This window comes from Ranitomeya imitator, chromosome 6, assembly GCF_032444005.1.
Source record: "Ranitomeya imitator isolate aRanImi1 chromosome 6, aRanImi1.pri, whole genome shotgun sequence".
Taxonomy (NCBI): Eukaryota; Metazoa; Chordata; class Amphibia; order Anura; family Dendrobatidae; genus Ranitomeya; species Ranitomeya imitator.
In genome coordinates this window covers 42688189-42708949 of record NC_091287.1, presented here as the reverse complement: position 1 = coordinate 42708949, position 20761 = coordinate 42688189, and the positions used below count along the sequence as shown (strand labels likewise).

The 20761-nt window shown below is 44.1% G+C and overlaps 1 protein-coding gene across 1 annotated transcript in view; it reads right to left on the bottom strand.

Moving 5' to 3' along the window:
- Positions 1-20761, bottom strand: part of SPAG6 (sperm associated antigen 6) — a 236242-nt gene that overhangs the window by 55624 nt on the left and 159857 nt on the right. The window contains exon 8 of the mRNA XM_069729552.1: positions 4348-4539. Coding sequence (XP_069585653.1) covers positions 4348-4539 — 192 coding nt within the window. The remainder of the gene's footprint in view (positions 1-4347; positions 4540-20761) is intronic.

Sequence of the window (20761 nt, the reverse complement as noted above, 5' to 3'; positions counted from 1 at the left end):
CTGAGTACGCTGATACCCCATATGTGGGGGTAAACCACTGTTTGGGCACATGTCGGGGCTCGGAAGTCAAGTAGTGACGTTTTGAAATGCAGACTTTGATGGAATGGTCTGCGGGCGTCACGTTGCGTTTGCAGAGCCCCTGGTGTGCCTAAACAGTAGAAACCCCCCACAAGTGACCCCATTTTGGAAACTAGACCCCCCAAGGAACTTCTCTAGATATGTGGTGAGCACTTTGAACCCCCAAGTGCTTCACAGACGTTTACAACGCAGAGCCGTGAAAATAAAAAATCATTTTACTTTCCTCAAAAATGATGTTTTAGCAAGCAATTTTTTATTTTCTCAAGGGTAACAGGAGAAATTGGACCCCAGTAATTGTTGCCCAGTTTGTCCTGAGTACACTGATACCCCATATGTGGGGGTAAACCACTGTTTGGGCACACGTCGGGGCTCGGAAGGGAAGGAGCACCATTTGACTTTTTGAATAAAAGATTGGCTGGAATCAATGGTGGCGCCATGTTGCGTTTGGAGACCCCCTGATGTGCCTAAACAGTGGAAACCCCTCAATTCTAACGCCAACACACCCCTAACCCTTATCCCAACTGTAGCCGTAACCCTAATCACACCCCTAACCATAACCCTAACCCCAACACACCCCTAACCCTAACCACAACCCTAATTCCAACCCAACCCTAACCCTAAGGCTATGTACCCACGTTGCGGATTCGTGTGAGATTTTTCCGCACCATTTTTGAAAAATCCGCGGGTAAAAGGCACTGCGTTTTACCTGCGGATTTACTGCGGATTTCACCTGCGGATTCCTATTGAGGAATAGGTGTAAAACGCTGCGGAATCCGCACAAAGAATTGACATGCTGCGGAAAATACAACGCAGCGTTTCCGTGCGGTATTTTCCGCACCATGGGCACAGCGGATTTGGTTTTCCATAGGTTTACATGGTACTGTAAACCTGATGGAACACTGCTGCGGATCCGCAGCGGCCAATCCGCTGCGGATCCGCAGCCAAATCCGCACCGTGTGCACATAGCCTAATTCTAAAGGTATGTGCACACGCTTCGGAAAACGCTGCGGATCCGCAGCAGTTTCCCATGAGTTTACATTTCAATGTAAACCTATGGGAAACAAAAATCGCTGTACACATGCTGCGGAAAAACTGCACGGAAACGCAGCGGTTTACATTCCGCAGCATGTCACTTCTTTCTGCGGATTCCACAGCGGTTTTACAACTGCTCCAATAGAAAATCGCAGTTGTAAAACCGCAGTGAAATGCGCAGAAAAACCGCGGTAAATCTGCCATAAATCCGCAGCGGTTTAGCACTGCGGATTTATCAAATCCGCTGCGGAAAAATCCGCAGAGGACCAGAATACGTGTGCACATACCGAAACCCTAACCCTAACCCTAACCCTACCCCTAACCCTACCCCTAACCCTACCCCTAACCCTACCCCTAACCCTACCCCTAACCCTAGTTCTAACTCCAACCTTAGTGAAAAAAAAAAAAATTCTTTATTTTATTATTGTCCCTATCTATGGGGGACAAATGGGGGGGGTCATTTACTGTTTTTTTATTTTGACCACTGTGATAGATCATATCACAGTGATCAAAATTCACATTGGAACGAATCTGCCGGCCGGCAGATTCGGCGGGCGCACTGCGCATGCGCCCGCCATTTTGGAACATGGCGGCGCTCGGGGAAGAAGACGGACGGACCCCGCCAGGATCGGTAAATATAAGGGGGGGAGATCAGGGCACAGGGGGGGGGATATCAGGGCACGGGGGGGCGTCGGAGCACGGGGGGGGAGGGATCGGAGCATGGGGGAGAGTGATCGGTGTGCGGGCGGGTGGATCGCTGTGCGGGGGGGTGGATCGGTGTGCAGGGGGGGTGGTTCGGAGCACGGGGGGGATCGGAGTGCGGGGGGGTTTGATTGGAGCACGGGGGGGTGTGATTGGAGCACGGGGAAGCGGACAGGAGGACGGGGGAGCGGAGCACAGGACGGAGGGGAGCGGGCCACAGATCGGGGGGCTGGGGGGGCGATCGGTGGGGTGGGGTGGGGGCACATTAGTATTTCCAGCCATGGCCGATGATATTGCAGCATCGGCCATGGCTGGATTGTAATATTTCACCATTTTTTTAGGTGAAATATTACAAATCGCTCTGATTGGCAGTTTCACTTTCAACAGCCAATCAGAGCGATCGTAGCCACGAGGGGGTGAAGCCACCCCCCCTGGGCTAAACTACCACTCCCCCTGTCCCTGCAGGCCGGGTGAAATGGGAGTTAACCCTTTCACCCGGCCTGCAGGGACGCGATCTTTCTGTGACACAGCATATGCGTCACAGGTCGGATTGGCACCGACTTTCATGACGCATACGCTGTGTCACAGGTCGGGAAGGGGTTAATGAGAAAAAAAAACAAACTTTTTTGAATTTACCAAATGGCTGCAATCAAACAAAGAGTGAAAAATTTAAACGGCTCTAAATACTTTCCGTACCCACTGTATGTAAACAGAGCGATAGTGAGTATGTGTGATCTATAGAAATGGAGCAATAGTGAGCATGTGCAATCTATGTAAATTGAGTTATAGTGAGCATGTGCCATCTATGCAAATGGAGGGATAGTGAGCACGTACTACTCCCCTCTTATCTCCTCTTCCCACAATCGTATACAAGATTTCTCTCGTGCATCACCCCTACTCTGGAACCCTCTACCACAACATAGAATCTCGCCTACCATCGAAACCTTCAAAAATAACCTGAAGACCCACCTCTTCCGACAAACCTACAACCTGCAGAAAACACCGATCGACCAAACCGCTGCACGACCAGCTCTACCCTCGCCTACTGTATCCTCACCCATCCCTTGTAGATTGTGAGCCCTCGCGGGCAGGGTCCTCTCTCCTCCTGTACCAGTTATGACTTGTATTGTTTAAGATTATTGTACCTGTTTTTATTATATATACCCCTCCTCACATGTAAAGCGCCATGGAATAAATGCGCTATAATAATAATAAATAATAATAATGTACGATCTAAATGGAGTGATAGTAAGCATGTGTGACCTATGTAAATGGACAAATAATGGGCATGCGTTATCTATGTAAATGGAGCGATAGTGAGCATGTGCGATCTAGGCAAATGGGAGGATAGTGAGCTTGTGCGATTTATGGAAATGGAACAAAAGTGAGCATGTGAGATCTATAGAAATAGAGCGATAGTGAGCATGTGCGATCTAGGCTAATGGGAGGATAGTGAGCTTGTGCGATTTATGGAAATGGAACAAAAGTGAGCATGTGAGATCTATAGAAATAGAGCGATAGTGAGCATGTGCAACATAAGTAAATGGAGAGATAATGAGCATGTACAATCTTTGTAAATGGAACAATAGTGAGCATGTGCGATCTATATAAATGGAGCAATAATGAGCATGTGTGATCTAGGCAAATGGAGGGATAGTGAGCATGTGCCATCTATGTAAATAAAGTGATAGTGAGCATGTGGGATCTATGTAAGTAGAGCGATAGTGAGCAAGTGCTATCACTGCTCTCTTTATGGCTTATTAGAGTGGCGGTCACACAGACTTACAACCATTATCACACAATTTTGGGTCTTCCTTTTTGGGATCAGTGGGGGGTCTAGAAGCTGGACTCCCAGCAATCATAGTGATAAGTGTTTTTATTATGGGACAATTCCTTTAAAAAAATACATAGAGTCCATCAAAAATAATGCATTGTTTTACTGGAGATATATATAATAAAATGTGCACAGAATGTTCCTTCGCGTGATTTTTTTTTTTTAGAATTGTGAACATTAGGTACAAAAATAATATATCTTTCGCCAAAAACGTAAAATAAAATGTATAAAAAAATGTAACTGCAGCATGTTCTAAAAACCAAATAATAACAAACTACATTAAGTCTAAAAATCACTTTTTCAATCAATTAGGTTTGGTTTCTGACACTGTCCCAAGTGTGAATGCATGAAATGAGTAATGCATTTAGTGTAGCTAATTAAATTTTCAAATAAAAAAATAAATAAATAAAACATTTTCCAATTTGTGATTAACTACTGCAAAAAAAAAATGCCCTCGCAAAATATGTGAGCCAAATCTAAAAAAAAAAAGGAGTGAAATCTGCAGATACAGATGACTACACTGTTATAGTCATACTGTATGAGCCTTATAGATTTTGATAAATGACCAGATTTTTCTAGGCTGGGTGTGATCATTCATTACAGAGCTGTAAAATCTTGAGAAGTCCTTGTCAGCGGTGACAAGAGAGGAAATAGATTAATATGGTCTAAACGCGGCGGCTGCAAGTAAAATGGACATTTACCTTGACTTGAAGGTCCTCTGAGCTTTCAGTGTCCATGTATAGAGACAGGAGCTTTGGCAATACATTTGCTACAGCGACAGCACGTGCATGCTCAGGAGTGTGCCTCCCAATCTGGCCAAGGGACCAAGCGGCAGCTGCCTTGATGTGATCCTCGGCTTCTTCTGACAGGCAGATGGCTAATTGAGGGACCCCCTGCAAGGTTCAACGCAATTGTTCTTAGTGAAAAGCAACGCGTATCAAGCGATCTCACAAATAACGCAGCACATTACATAGAAATCATGTCATTTCCTTTGTCTCCTGTGTCTTACTAGCCAATAAAGAAGGAAACTATAACAAAAAATATATCCAGGACTCATTAATAATCTCCACAATAATAATAATAAAAAAAAATAAAATAACAGGAGCCTTTTAGGAAACAATGGGTTAAACATTAGCGTTCAGCCAGAGATTAGGGTGATTACTCCAGTCCATACAGCTTGTGAGCAATATTGCCGCATTATGGTTTTCCTTTCAGGCCGAGGAACAGAAATTACTGGCGGGCTGGAGCTGGGATGCTCATTAAAGAATAGGCACCATTCCGTATTCTCAAACAAATTTAGCCTCCAGACTAGATTTTTAAGTAAAACATTTGCAAAAATAAAAAATGTCACAAATTTAGAATTTTTTTTTTTTTTTTTTAACAAGTGCTTTCGATGGAGTTTTATGATTTGGTAACTTGTAAAACGTGCACTTTTTCTGCTTTTCAAATTCAAATGGAAAAATGTCACAAAACGCTCCATGCCCAAAGTATTTTGTGTTTTGAGAAAAAAAAGGGATCAAAATTGCTTAAAACAAAAGAATCTATGTTGCTACTACCTAATAATTTCCTATAGACTTTAGTACCATCTGGCTGTAACTTTTTTGACAGAAAAAAAAAAAAAATGATTGAAAAAGCTACAAAATGCTATGTGAATCCAGCTTAAAATGAAAATAAGCATGTGATTGTGATTAGAAGTCTTCTTTTAGTTCTTGACAAAAGCCACAGTGTGTTTATAGATCACTGATATTTTTAATTTTTATTAACTTTTATTCTTATTACAACAATCTACTAAAAAAAAAATATATAAAAAATGCTTAAGTCCTCAGCTTAACACTAAGGGTATGTGCACACGTTCAGGTTTTTTCGCGGTAAAAACGCTATAAAAACTTATTAAAAACGCATACATTATGCATCATATCATTTAGAATGCATTCTGCATGTTTTGTGCCCATGATGCGTTTTTTTCCACGAAAAAAACGCATCGCGGTAAAAAAAAGCAGCATGTTCATTAATTTTGCGGATTTTCTGCTTTTTCCCCGCTATTCTATGCATTTGGGGGGAAAAAAACGCATCAAAAACGCGGGAAAAAAAACGCATGCAGATTTCTGGCAGAAATGTCCGGTTTTAGTCAGGAAAATTTCTGCAAGAAATCCTGACGTGTGCACATACCCTAAGGTTTCCGTGCTTCTTTATTTTTTGAGATAGTGGCACAAAAAAAAATAAAGAAAGAAAATAAACAAAACAACATACAGTAAATTTCAAAACAACATTTTGGTGACTCTTTTTTTTTTCTTTGAGAGGTAAGATCCTTTAATGGAAGAGACAAGTAGAATTTTTCCTCCTCCATAATTCTTCCCCCCCCCCAAAAAAAAAATGTAAAGGCCGGATTCATTAGTGTGTAGTGTTTTTCGCTGGTTTTATTTTTAACGTCTAGGTTTTTATAGGCATTCTTCAATTACAAAGATATTCCTTTGTCTGTTAAAACCTCTGAATATCTCCACAGAGATAGCATTCTGGCCCTTTGCTTGTGTTATTTCTGCATTTTATGGCCATTGGGGTTTTTTATGCAGAATCATAAGACAATGGATATTCTCCCAATAAACTTTCAAAAGAGTTTAAAACTGCATAAGTAAAAAATTATAATGAAAAAAAAAAAAAAATCAACAAAGTCATCATAAAATGTTTAAAAATTGCATTTCTAAATGCACAAAATTAAAATTAAAATACATTTTCATAAACCTGGATAAACTTACAAATGAAAAAAATAAGTCCAAAATAGTAAACGAGGTCAGTCTCCATGGATTTCTTGAGGAATCTTAGTTTTACTGGAATCAGTAATGCACAATGACACATCCTATGAGATCTATCGGTTTTCTTTTCTTTTTTTATCACACGACGGTCATTTTTTTAATAGATTACAAAATGATGAAAAATAAAATGGACTGGATGCTTAATGCATTTTTATCAATTAAAATAAAACAAGTAGAATCCTTAATCAAGCACACAACCTTTATCCTTGATACATTATGTCCAAAGAAGCGCGCCATAATTTCCTTTCAGCCAAATTCATATGAAACGTGCCTCTGAATGAAATTCGAGGCATATGGAGGTACAGTTGGGGGCTAACAAATCTCTTTAGGAGCGCCAATAGGGCCTGTATTCATAGAGACGACTGAGGCTGTGACTGAAAAAGAACATCAGCATACATTGCACCAAACTCCAGCCAAATAAAAGGGAAAAAAATGCACCAACAAATACAAAAATGTTCATGTTTCAATGTTTTTCTTTTGTTTCGTTTGGTTTTATACGCTGTTAATTATTCTCCAGTTTTTTAAACATAAAACTAGATACCATTTTATTATAATGGTGTGCAAAACATCTGACCATTTCTTCATGGGTTACTCGCCTACCCTGGAGATGCGGGATGAATGATCGGTACTTTAAATAGATTTGTTTTCATCCCACAATAGCTTACTATGTCATTATAAATTAACCCCTTCACGGCTTTGGGATTTTCCGCTTGTTGGCACTTTTGTTTTTTGCTCCCCCTTCTTCCTAGAGCCAGAACCTTTTATGCAGGATCTCCTCCATTTTTCAGGATTTGAGGCTGTGTCATGGCCTTTTTTTTGCGCTGATGTTCTGATGTTTCTATTGATACCATTTTGGGGTAGATACAATATTTTGATTGCCCGTTATTGCACTTTATTTCAAGGTTGCAGCAACCCAAAAAAAACTTAATTCTGACGATTTGATTTTTTTTTGTCGTTACGCCGTTTACTGATCAGATTAATTTAGTTTACATTTTGATAGATTGGGCATTTCTGAATTTTTTTATTATTTTATTTTGAACTTTTATTTATTTTTTATTTTTAAATATTTTTGCAAACATTTTTTTCTCTACTTTTCACTTAGTCCCCTTAAAGGGACACTGTCACCTGGATTTGGAGGGAACGATCTTCAGCCATGGAGGCGGGGTTTTGGGTTTTTGATTCACCCTTTCCTTACCCGCTGGCTGCATGCTGGCTGCAATATTGGATTGAAGTTCATTCTCTGTCCTCCATAGTACACGCCTGCACAAGGTGCAATCTTGCCTTGCGCAGGAGGTGACAGTATCCCTTTAAGAGACTTGAAGCTGCGATCGCTTGTGTTACACATAGCAGGCTTCAGCCCTGCAATTTGGATCAAAAATCCATCATCTCCTATGAAAGCCAGCTGCGGGCCGGCGTTCATAGCAGAGCTGCAATGACAGGCACGGGGTTTTCTGCAGACCCCTGGTTTTCATTCCATCCAAATGGGGCACCAGTGGGCGAGGTTTGTAGGCAGCAAGATTGTGATAAATGCCACTGTCAGAGATTGACAGCGGCATTTCACATGTTAACAGCCGTGGGTGGATCACAATTCCACCCACGACTGTTAGCTGATTTGAGCAGCTGTCATGTGCTCCTGTCATGTGCCAGGAAAGATGCGGGCTCAGGGAAGGACACGACCCATGACGTATCTATATGTGATAGGTCGTGAAGGGGTGAAACAATATGCCAATTTAAAAAAAAATTGGTGCAAAATAAATAAATAAATAAATAAATGCCGGGTTGTTGCAGGGAGCATTTGTTACAGGTTTATAACTGCATAAAAATGGCCTGCAGTGGCCTAAAGTTGGAAGCACTTTTTTATGTTGCTCTTACTGAAATTCATAGTTGCATTCGGTGCTCTTTTATTGAATTATTTTTCTAATGCGCTTTGAAGGCATATTTAAAAAGCTTGTGAAAAATGACAGACCACAACAATGAGAAAGAAAATTCCAAAAAACAATAATATGTGTGTGTATAGACATAATTATATATTCCTATAAACGAAACAGCAAACATCTGTCTGCAGCATTTTTAGTTTTGATAAACATCCAAAATTTACTGCTGAATAAACCCCATAGAAAACACTGTGAATGTGAATCCTGCCAAAGAGCATTGCTAATGAAAACTTGAAAATAAAAGTCCTTGACTTGTCATCAATCCAGGAAAGTTGAGCGATGACCTGCAAGGATGTTCCATTCTGGACCAGAACAAGTATGCACTAATACCGAGATGGAGGCCCATCAGAGATATCAGAATATATATCACGGATGATGTTTGATAATAGCATGATCATGTGGATCACATTTTCTTTTTTCTTTCCTCCCTATGCAGTTGTCAACCAATGACGTCCCTGGTGTTTGCGGTGGGAGAGAAGTCCACAGACGTTGAAGGCCATGGTAGCACGTTTAGGTCATGAGACCTGGCATGGTCGTGTGGAAGATGGCTTTGGAGAAATGGCCATACCACTTGTTCCACGACCAAATCAATGTAATGCCGAACTGTTAATGCCCATGGAATGAAGACTAGAGGGGTAAGACTACTGTAAGTTATGCCAAATCCCACCATAATCCTGGAAGGAGGACCGGTGTGATGTCCCTTTGTAAAGGCCTCCTTGTGGCTTTACCAACTCCTTCTTCTCGGCCAAGACTGCATGTGTTCATAAAGGGTAAAGGGAATTCATTCACTGGTAGATATATCTTTAGTGGCTTATTATTCTTCAGAAAGTTCAATATGCCAGACCCCTTTTTCCTCTGACATATACTAGGAGTCAGTACACCATCATTCACATTAGAAGATCAGCCAGTCCCATTAAAATCAAAAGGTTCAGCCAAAAGTCATCTAAAGCCGGGGTCCCACTTGCGAGAAACTCGCGCGAGTCTCTCGCATCAATACCCGACACTGCCGCCGGGCAGCCGCACACTCCGGTCCCAAATGGAGGCAGCACTGCCCGGTATTGATGCGAGTTTCTCGCAACACACTTGCAAGTGTGACCCCGGCCTAATGTGCATAGAGACCTTAGCTAGCAGATTTACATTCAGGACTTTGGTAAAGCTGGATGGAGAGCTCATTGTAGCCTTATTAGCAGGCGCGGACTGGCCCAGGTGGCAGGAATGCATATGCCCCCCGGGCCGGTGCCTAAGCAGCTGCACAGGGCCGCTGGAGGACTAGCAGTAGCAGTGATTGCAAGACATAGCGCCACCTGTAGTGCACGGTGGCGTCATCCTGCCAGCAGCCGACATGTGGGCTGCAGGGGTATGTGAGGAGCAGGCTCCTGTGCGGCGCTGCCACTCTGAGGGAGAGAGCCAGCAGCAATCAAGATGAAAGGTCAGACTCAGCATACCGGCCTGTGTGTGCATGGAGCTCCAGCTTCTCCTGCTCTTATCTGTTATCCCGGCAGAGAAGGAGAGACGGGGGAGGTGCCGGACAGTGCAGAGCTGTGAGCAGGGGAAACTGAAGAGCTGCACATGGACATCAGCCGCCCCTGCACCACAGAGGAGAGTGTGTGATGTGTGTATGAGCCTGGTATCTGGTGTGTTGTGTATGTGATGGCTGCATGCATGTGTGTGATGGCTGCATGCATGTGTGTGATGGTTGCATGCATGTGTGTGATGGCTGCATGCATGTGTGTGATGGCTGCATGCATGTGTGTGATGGTTGCATGCATGTGTGTGATGGCTGCATGCATGTGTGTGATGGCTGCATGTGTGTGTGTGATGGCTGCATGCATGTGTGTGTGTGATGGCTGCATGCATGTGTGATGGCTGCATGCATGTGTGTGATGGCTGCATGCATGTGTGTGATGGCTGCATGCATGTGTGTGATGGCTTCATGCATGTGTGTGATGGCTGCATGCATGTGTGTGATGGCTGCATGCATGTGTGTGATGGCTGCATGCATGTGTGTGATGGCTGCATGCATGTGTGTGATGGCTGCATGCATGTGTGTGATGGCTGCATGCATGTGTGTGTGATGGTTGCATGCATGCATGTGTGTGTGATGGCTGCATGCATGTGTGTGATGGCTGCATGCATGTGTGTGATGGCTGCATGCATGTGTGTGATGGCTTCATGCATGTGTGTGATGGCTGCATGCATGTGTGTGATGTCTGCGTGAACAGGGGCGGATTATAAGAGGGTCAATATAGGCGGTAGCCCAGGGCCAAGTGGTGTGTGTGGGGGGGGGGTGGGCCTGGGCTACCGCACAGATTGCCCGCCACCATCAGGGCATTACTGCCTGTGCCCTGACTGGCGTATCATATATGGGCCCGGTTGGCAGAGAGAGGGGGCCCGCATCGGGCCCCGTCTCATCTGCTCACCGGGCCCCTACCGGCGCTGTGGCGGTTTCCTATTGACGTGCGGGCGCGTGCCCGCACGTCAATAGTTAACAACAACAGCCGCCAGCCAATTGGAGGCTGGCAGCTGAAGTCGGCCGCAGGCGCACGCGCAGCGCACACGTCGCTGGCGTCTGACGTCATTGTCAGTCGCCGGCGAATGCGCGCTGCTGGAGGGAGCTCGCCGCCTGGAGCGCTGGTAAGGTGAGAACTCAGTTTGTTGATTGCTGGACACACTGGGGCAATGCTGGACACACTGGAGCAGATTGCTGGACACACTGGGGGTAATATGCTGGACACACTGGGGCAGATTGCTAGACATACTGGGGCAGATTGCTAGACATACTGGGGCAGATTGCTGGACACACTGGGGGCAATGCTGGACACTGGGGCAGATTGCTGGACACTGGGGCAGATTGCTGGACACTGGGGCAATATGATGGACATACTGGGGCAGATTGCTGGACACACTGGGGGTAATATGCTGGACACACTGGAGCAGATTGCTGGACACACTGGGGCAGATTGCTGGACACACTGGGGGTAATATGCTGGACACACTGGGGCAGATTGCTGGACACACTGGGGGCAATGCTGGACACTGGGGCAGATTGCTGGACACTGGGGCAGATTGCTGGACACTGGGGCAGATTGCTGGACACTGGGGCAGATTGCTGGACACTGGGGCAATATGATGGACATACTGGGGGTAATATGCTGGACACACTGGGGGTAATATGCTGGACACACTGGGGCAGATTGCTGGACACACTGGGGCAGATTGCTGGACACACTGGGGCAGATTGCTGGACACTGGGGCAGATTGCTGGACACTGGGGCAGATTGTTGGACACTGGGGCAATATGATGGACATATTGGGGCAGATTGCTGGACACACTGGGGGTAATATGCTGGACACGCTGGGGCAGATTGCTGGACACACTGGGGCAGATTGCTGGACACACTGGGGCAGATTGCTGGACACACTGGGGCAATATGCTGGACATACTGGGACAGATTGCTGGACACACTGGGGGTAATATGCTGGACACACTGGGGCTGATTGCTGGACACACTGGGGCAGATTGCTGGACACACTGGTGGTAATATGCTGGACACACTGGGGCTGATTGCTGGACACACTGGGGCAGATTGCTGGACACACTGGGGCAGATTGCTGGACACACTGGGGCAATATGCTGGACATACTGGGGCAGATTGCTGGACACACTGGGGGTAATATGCTGGACACACTGGGGCAGATTGCTGGACACAGTGGGGGCAATGCTGGACACAGTGGGAGCAATGCTGGACACACTGGGGGTAATATGCTGGACACACTGGGGGTAATATGCTGGACACACTGGGGGTAATATGCTGGACACACTGGGGGTAATATGCTGGACACACTGGGGGTAATATGCTGGACACACTGGGGGTAATATGCTGGACACACTGGGGCAGATTGCTGGACACACTGGGGCAGATTGCTGGACACACTGGGGCAGATTGCTGGACACACTGGGGCATATTGCTGGACACTGGGGCAATATGCTGGACACACTGGGGTTAATATGCTGGACACACTGGGGGTAATATGCTGGACACACTGGGGGTAATATGCTGGACACACTGGGGTAATATGCTGGACACACTGGGGCAGATTGCTGGACACACTGGGGGCAGGACTGGAGGCATGGGCAGAATGTAGATACGGGGCATGATTGGAGACACGGGGCAGAATGAAAGACATGGGGCAGGATTGGATTATGGGGCAGGATGGGGAGATCATATGGAGTAGAATGGATACTCATGAGGGCAGGATGCGAGAACATATGGCTGGAGCCAGGAATTAGATATACGGGGCCAGGATGGGGATTATTACCATAGGGGCTAATTAAGGGATATTATTACTGCAGTGATGTATTTATTTTATTTTTTTTAGTATACTGTTTTAAATGGGGGGGGGGGGGGCAGGCCTGTTACTGTGCAGAGTGACACTATGTCGCCTTTTTTTCTTCATGTGGTGTTGTGTAGAAGTTGTGAAAAATTAAGTAATGTGTTCTGCAAGCGGAGCTCGAGATAACTGTGTTATTTCTTGCAGAAACGAGTCCTGGCTGGAAGAAATGATGGCAGTCTGTGCTGGATGAAAGATGAAGGAGTTCACCTAGAGACATCACTGGTGAGTCAGTGTTACCTATACACTGACACTATACACTGTATACTATATACAGAGGTCCTGTGTACAATGTCACCAGTGATCACTGTATAACCTACACATTATATACAGAGCTCCTGTGTATAATGTCACCAGTGATCACTGTATTACCTATACATTATATACAGACTTTACACGTGCTGCGCCGATTCTTTGGAATGCACTACCTAGGATAATACGATTAATCCCCAATCCCCACAGTTTTAAGCGTGCCCTAAAAACTCATTTGTTCAGACTGGCCTACCGCCTCAATGCATTAACCTAACGATCCCTGTGTGGCCTATATTAAAAAAAAAAAAAAATTAATTAACTGGTTCATGCAGCTTTACATGAACACCCAAGCCTTACACTATGGCTGGTCCGAATAACTATAGCAATTGTTACCATCCACCTCTCGTGTCTCCCCTTTTCCTCATAGTTTGTAAGCTTACGAGCAGGGCCCTCACTCCTCTTGGTATCTGTTTTGAACTGTATTTCTGTTATGCTGTAATGTCTATTGTATGTACAAGTCCCCTCTATAATTTGTAAAGCGCTGCGGAATATGTTGGCGCTATATAAATAAAAATTATTATTATTATTATTACAGAGCTCCTGTGTATAATGTCACCAGTGATCACTGTATTACCTATACATTATATACAGAGCTCCTGTGTATAATACCACCAGTGATCACTGTATTACCTATACATTATATACAGAGGTCCTGTGTACAATGTCACCAATGATCTCTGTATTACCTCTACACATACACTGCATACTAAGTACAGATCTCCTGTGAATACTGGCACTTATGGTGATAGTATTATGTTTTTTTGTTTTTTTTATTACTGATCAGTATTGTACTATTCAGTCACTATGTGGTGGTAATATGTGGTCTGGAAATGGTGTTGTGGTATTTGTCCCTTGTGTGTGCTATTTGGTCACCAAGTGGTGGTAATATGTGGTGTTGGCATGGTGCGGTGGTATTTGTTCCTTGTATGTGATATTATTCGATCACTGTGGTTGTAATTTGTGGTCTGGTCATGGTGCAGTGGTATTTGTTCCTTGTATGTGATATTGGTCAAAATATTCCTAAATTGTATTGCATATTTTAACAAAAATTTAATAGGTTACAGTAGAGTAGGGCCCGGCCATTTTCCTGGAATAATCTGGTTCAGGTATATCGTGACCCCCGTCACATGACCCCCGTCACATGACCGAGGGGGCCCACAGTGTCTGAACAGCCCGGGGCCCTGGCTACCCTTAATCCACCCCTGGCTGCCTGTGTGTGTGATGGCTGCCTGTGTATGTGATGGCTGCGTGTGTGTGATGCATTTGTGTCAGAGTTGCGTGTGTGTGTGATGGCTGCGTGTGTGATGCATTTGTGTCAGAGCTGCGTGTGTGTGAGCTGCATGCGTGTGTGTGAGCTGCGTGCGTGTATGTCATTATATAGTGGGGCTGTGTGTGTGTGTGTGTGTGTGTTATTTTACAGTGGTGCCGTGCGTGTCATACATTATGGCTGTGCGTATGTGTCATTATACAGTGGGGCTGTGTGTGTATGTGTCATTGGTGCATTCACTCTGTGTCATTCTATGTGACTGCAGACTTGTGCATCTCACATTGCTCGCAGAGCTGTGGTTATTTGGCATGTGTCTGGCTGCAAGTTTGTGATTGGCATACATGCGGTCACATGCCGACAAGACTTGCATGGCGAATGCAACTGTATTGAACAAGGCCCAAAACCGTCTAGTCGAAATGTGGCTGGGAATATATATATTGCATGATTGTGGTCACAAGACCACCTGTTGCCGGCACCAGAGAATCCTCATAACGCACAGTGCGCACGATATGAGGATTCACACATAGTGACTGTAGACATGTAGCATTATATCCGACAACCCCTTTAAGGATGAGCCGCTCCTCATGGGCCACTGCTGTGTGCTTGCCCCCCAGGCCAAAATTTGCCAGTCAGCCCCTGCTTATTAGTTAACAAACAGCTTTCCTTAAAACAGATAAAACCAAGAAAGGATTGGTTTATTCCCTGACATTTCATTTTAGAACTTTCTGAAATTCTTTATAGGTCACAGAGATATTAGTTATAATTTCAGTTCTACTCTTGCTTATTCCTTGCTCTATAAAGAGATATTTTTGCAGCTTGCTCGTTGTGTGTGTGACTTGATTACACAATTAAGCCCTGCCAGAAGAAACTGGTTCAACATGTGCTAATGCGAGGAGGATTTAAGGCACTTCAAGTTAATGGCAATTTCAGGCAGTGCCCCGCTTCTACGCCGTGCATGTTAATCTGCATCCATCAGGGACCTGAAAGGGTTACCGTTTCCACCTGTATGTCAAAAGCAGCTGTTCCATTTGTTCTTCCAAAGATGCACAGGGGAATATAGAAATATTGATTTTTTTTTTTCTTTTCCAAAGGACTAAATGGTCTATTGTATGAACCATGCAACTTAGGGCCTAGGTTGCTGAGGCCTGCTGGGATTTCTAGTGCCACAATAGGAGAGCCGCAGCTTGTCTTCATGTGTAATGGGCAGATGTATATAGTATGGGGAATGCTGCATTGAGGACACATACAATCAGTAATTGTTTGTAAGTTCACTGAATTTCTGAAAAGAGTATGTAGGACATGGCAAGTTTTAAGAAAAGTGACTATAAGTAAAGCTGATAAACGTGATATTTCCTAATAATTGGCTTATCTAATCCAGAGCTCAGGTGACAAAAAAGTCATCACTGGAAGCCAGAATGTCTATTCAAACACAGGCGATCCTCTCTGCTGGAGTTAGCAATGTTTGCACCTACACCTGTTCTTGAAAATCACATATTCTGTCACCCACAGGCTAGTCTACCAGGACTGTACAGAAAATAAACATTTTCACATTAAAGAACCCTTCTATAAGCCCCCTATACATTGCAGTTAAAGAGGGAGCTTACTGTCAATTAGGTGTTACTTAATTTTTTTGTTTTATTATTCTCCAATCGTTGCACACATGTGAGTTTTTATAATACATTACATTACCTTATTTTGCTTCCTTCTCTCTCAACCACTATGCTGCACTGCTGTTTTCTATGGGCAGTTCAAGCTCCTTTAAAAGCTGCTTTGGACTGCTGCTCAGACAAGATCTGTACACTGCATTCAATCAGTCTGTGTACTGGACGGACTTTCCCTGCCTGAGTGCTGGAGTAGGGGGCAGAGAGGTTCAGGCAGGGAAAGTCCTGTACACAGACTGATTGAATATAGTATATGGATCTTGTCTGAGCAGCAGCTGAAAGGAGCTCCTAAATAGTACTGCAGAACAGTGTTTGGGAAATCCAGTGTTTAATGACTCTACAGTGTTACATTGTGCCCACTGAAATCAATAGGCTCTTATAATGATGCACAGACGTGCAAGATCCTACAGGGAAATCACTTTGTGTATCTATTCTCCGCTCTGACAGACCACATCGATGGGATATATGGAATAAGTAAAATATATATTTTTTTAATATCATTGTGAATTTATTGTGCATGACCAGTGCAGGAATCATGTGAAAAGTACACTATGGCCTTATACAATTTGGGAAAAAGGATTTGTAATATGGGTATGATTCATTTACTCAGTATATAACTATGAATATTGTAGAAGAATAAAAGCAAGGCACTCCCATATCTGGTGAACAAGTAGGATTTTATCTCATTACGTATGATATGTATCTATGTAGGCAATCCAAAACAAAAACAGACATTTTGGTTATGACGTGGACCTTAGTATAACTATGAATATTGCTGAGCGGTTAGATTAGACTATGTACTACGAGGTCTACATGTTTTTTTTTACTAATGTACATAGCCTATTATTGCCTTGTGGGATATTGTTTGTTAACCTTTAGCTTGCCAATTATTTACGAGACAAAAATCTACAAGATATCTACTATATGTTATGAACGATCTTCCGTTTGTGAGAATAAGTGGTACGGAAGTTTTTTTTTCATATTTCCAAGATAATTCACAAACTGCTGAATACGAAAAAAATAAAGCACACAAAAAATTAGGGGCTTTCTTTTTATACCTTTTTAGCCATTACACATTACATACCAATATGAAGAAAAGCAAGTCTGAGCCAGCAATTTCCAGAAAAAGGGTTGCAAAGTATGCTAATTTTCCAAATTACAGTAATGAATTGCTATTTAAGCACTTCTTCTGAGATGAAGATGACATTGGATAACATTCAGGACTGTGGCGATTATCCAAATTCCTGATGATGTTAAAGGTCATGAGATTACAGACTGTTGTGTGTGTACACACACATTATATATATATTGTGGTAGATCAAACACTTTCCGTTTAAGTTTTCAACTTTTCAATGCTTTTATTCAAACCGTGCTGCATATATCACTCCAAAATTAGGTAAACAAACACGGCCCTTCGGGCATAACAGGTCATAGAAAATAGCATACAATACAGTGTGTGGCTGCGGGGATCCGCTCACTCACAGGAACAAAAACAGGGTTCAGTTCTCTTTAACACGAACACAGCTCTGGAGCTCTCATCTCCAGACACACCGAATACTGAATGAATTCAATGGCTCCACATTTACCTTCTGGACCACAGCCTGGGGTGGGGATATGGTGAACAGCCTCCCACCTACTCTTCAACTGTCCACAAAAACCAAGCCTTAATATGACCAATTAACCCCTCTCAGCACTTGGTGTGCTAGAGGATTTTTCGAAGTTCACATCACTGAGGCCCACATCCTGAGCGACACATATCTCCCTCCAGTAATGTACCAGATATTTGTGTATATATACACACACACAGTACAGACCAAAAGTTTGGACACACCTTCTCATTTAAAGATTTTTCTGTATTTTCAGGACTATGGAAATTGTACATTGACACTGAAGGCATCAAAACTATGAATTAACACATGTGGAATTATATACTTAACAAAAAAGTGGGAAACAACTGAAATTATGTCTTATATTCTAGGTTCTTCAAAGTAGCCACCTTTTGCTTTGATGACGGCTTTGCACACTCTTGGCATTCTCTTGATGAGCTTCAAGAAGTAGTCACCGGGAATGGTTTTCACTTCACAGGTGTGCCCTATCAGGTTTAATAGGTGGGATTTCTTGCCTTATAAATAGAGTTGGGGCCATCACTTGTGTTGAGCAGAAGTCTGGTGGATATACAGCTGATAGTCCTACTGAATAGACTGTTTAGGATTTGTATTATGGCAAGAAAAAAGCAGCTAAGTAAAGAAAAATGAGTGGCCATCATTACTTTAAGAAATGAAGGTCAGTCAGTCCGAAAAATTGGGAAAACTTTGAAAGTGTCCCCAAGTGCAGTGGCAAAAACCATCAAGCGCTACAAAGAAACTGGCTCACATGAGGACCACCCCAGGAAAGGAAGACCAAGAGTCACCTCTGCTTCTGAGGATAAGTTTATCCGAGTCACCAGCCTCAGAAATCATAAGGTAACAGCAGCTCAGATTAGAGACCAGGTCAATGCCACACAGAATTCTAGCAGCAGACACATCTCTACAACAACTGTTAAGAGGAGACTTTGTGCAGCAGGCCTTCATGGTAAAATAGCTGCTAGGAAACCACTGCTAAGGACAGGCAACAAGCAGAAGAGACTTATTTGGGATAAAGAACACAAGGAATGGGCATTAGTGCTTTGGTCTGATGAGTCCAAATTTGAGATCTGTGGTTCCATCCACCGTGCCTTTGTGCGACGCAGAAAAGGTGAATGGATGGACTCTACATGCCTGGTTTCCACCGTGGAGCATGGAGGAGGAGGTGTGATGGTGTGGGGGTGCTTTGCTGGTGACACTGTTGGGGATTTATTCAAAGTTGAAGGCATAATGAACCAGCATGGCTACCTCAGCATCTTGCAGCGGCATGCTATTCCATCCCGTTTGCGTTTAGTTGGACCATCATTTATTTTTCAACAAAACAATGACCCCAAACACATCTCCAGGCTGTGTAAGGGCTATTTGACCAAGAAGGAGAGTGATGGGGTGCTACGCCAGATGACCTGGCCTCCACAGTCACCAGACCTGAACCCAATCGAGATGGTTTGGGGTGAGCTGGACCGCAGAGTGAAGGCAAAAGGGCCAACAAGTGCTAAGCATTTCTGGGAACTCCTTCAAGATTGTTGGAAGGCCATTCCCGGTGACTACCTATTGAAGCTCATCAAGAGAATGCCAAGAGTGTGCAAAGCAGTCATCGAAGCAAAAGGTGGCTACTTTGAAGAACCTAGAATATAAGACATAATTTCAGTTGTTTCCCACTTTTTTGTTAAGTATATAATTCCACATGTGTTAATTCATAGTTTTGATGCCTTCAATGTGAATTTACAGATTTCATAGTCGTGAAAATACAGAAAAATCTTTAAATGAGAAGGTGTGTCCAAACTTTTGCTCTGTACTGTATATATATATATATATATATATATATATATATATATATATATATATACATATACACACACACATACACATACGTACCGTATATACTCGAGTATAAGCTGAGATTTTCAGCCCACTTTTTTGGGCTGAAAGTCCCCCTCTCGGCTTATACTCGAGTCATATACCCGGGGGTCGGCAGGTGAGGGAGAGCGGGGGCTGTGTAGTTATACTTACCTGCTCCCAGCGCGGTCCCTGCAGTCCCTGGCTTCCCCGGCGCTGCAGATTCTTCCTGTACTGAGTGGTCACATGGCACCGCTCATTACAGAAATTAATAGGCGGCTCCACCCCCCATAGGGGAGGAGCCGCATATTCATTGCTGTAAATGATCGGTAACTGTGACCGCTCAATTACAGGAAGAAGCTGCAGCGCCGGGGAAGCCAGGGACCGCGCTGGGAGCAGGTAAGGGGAGCGCAGCGCTGCGCGATATTTACCTGCTCCTCGCTCCAGTGCGGCTCCGTCTGCAGCGTCCTCTAGCAGTGACGCTCAGGTTAGAGGGCGCAGTGACGTAGTCAGTGCGCGCCCTCTGCTGAGCGTCAGTGCTGGAGACGGAGCCGCACGAGGAGCAGGTAAATATTGAAAGCGCTGGCGTCCTGAGCAAGAGAGGTGAGTATGTGATTTTTATTTTTTATGGCAGCACCAGCAGCATTCTATATGGCACAGCATTATATAAGGAGCATCTATGGGGCCATAAAGAACGGTGCAGAGCATTATATATGGCACAGCATTATATAAGGAGCATCTATGGGGCCAAAAAGTACGGTGCAGAGCATTATATATGGCACAGCTTTATATGGCACATCTATGGGGCCATAAAGAACGGTGCAGAGCATTATATATGGCACAGCTTTATAAGGAGCATCTATGAGGCCATAATGAACGGTATAGAGCATTCTATATAGCACAGTTGTATATGGAGCATCTATGGGGCAATAATGAACGGTGCAGAGCATTATATGTGGCACAGCTTTATATGGAGCATCTATGGGGCCATAATGAACGGTATAGAGCATTCTATATAGCACAGTTGTATATGGAGCATCTATGGGGCAATAATGAACGGTATGGAGCATCTATTTTTATTTTTGAAATTTACGAGTAGCTGCTGCATTTTCCACCCTAGGCTTATACTCGAGTCAATAAGTTTTCCCAGTTTTTTGTGGCAAAATTAGGGGGGTCCAGTGACATAGGAAGGGGGGGGCGGGCCGCCCCGGGCGGCACAATGCGGGGGGCGGGCATCTAGCCCTGCTGGCACAAGCATCTTTTCAGTGAGTGCAGGGCCAG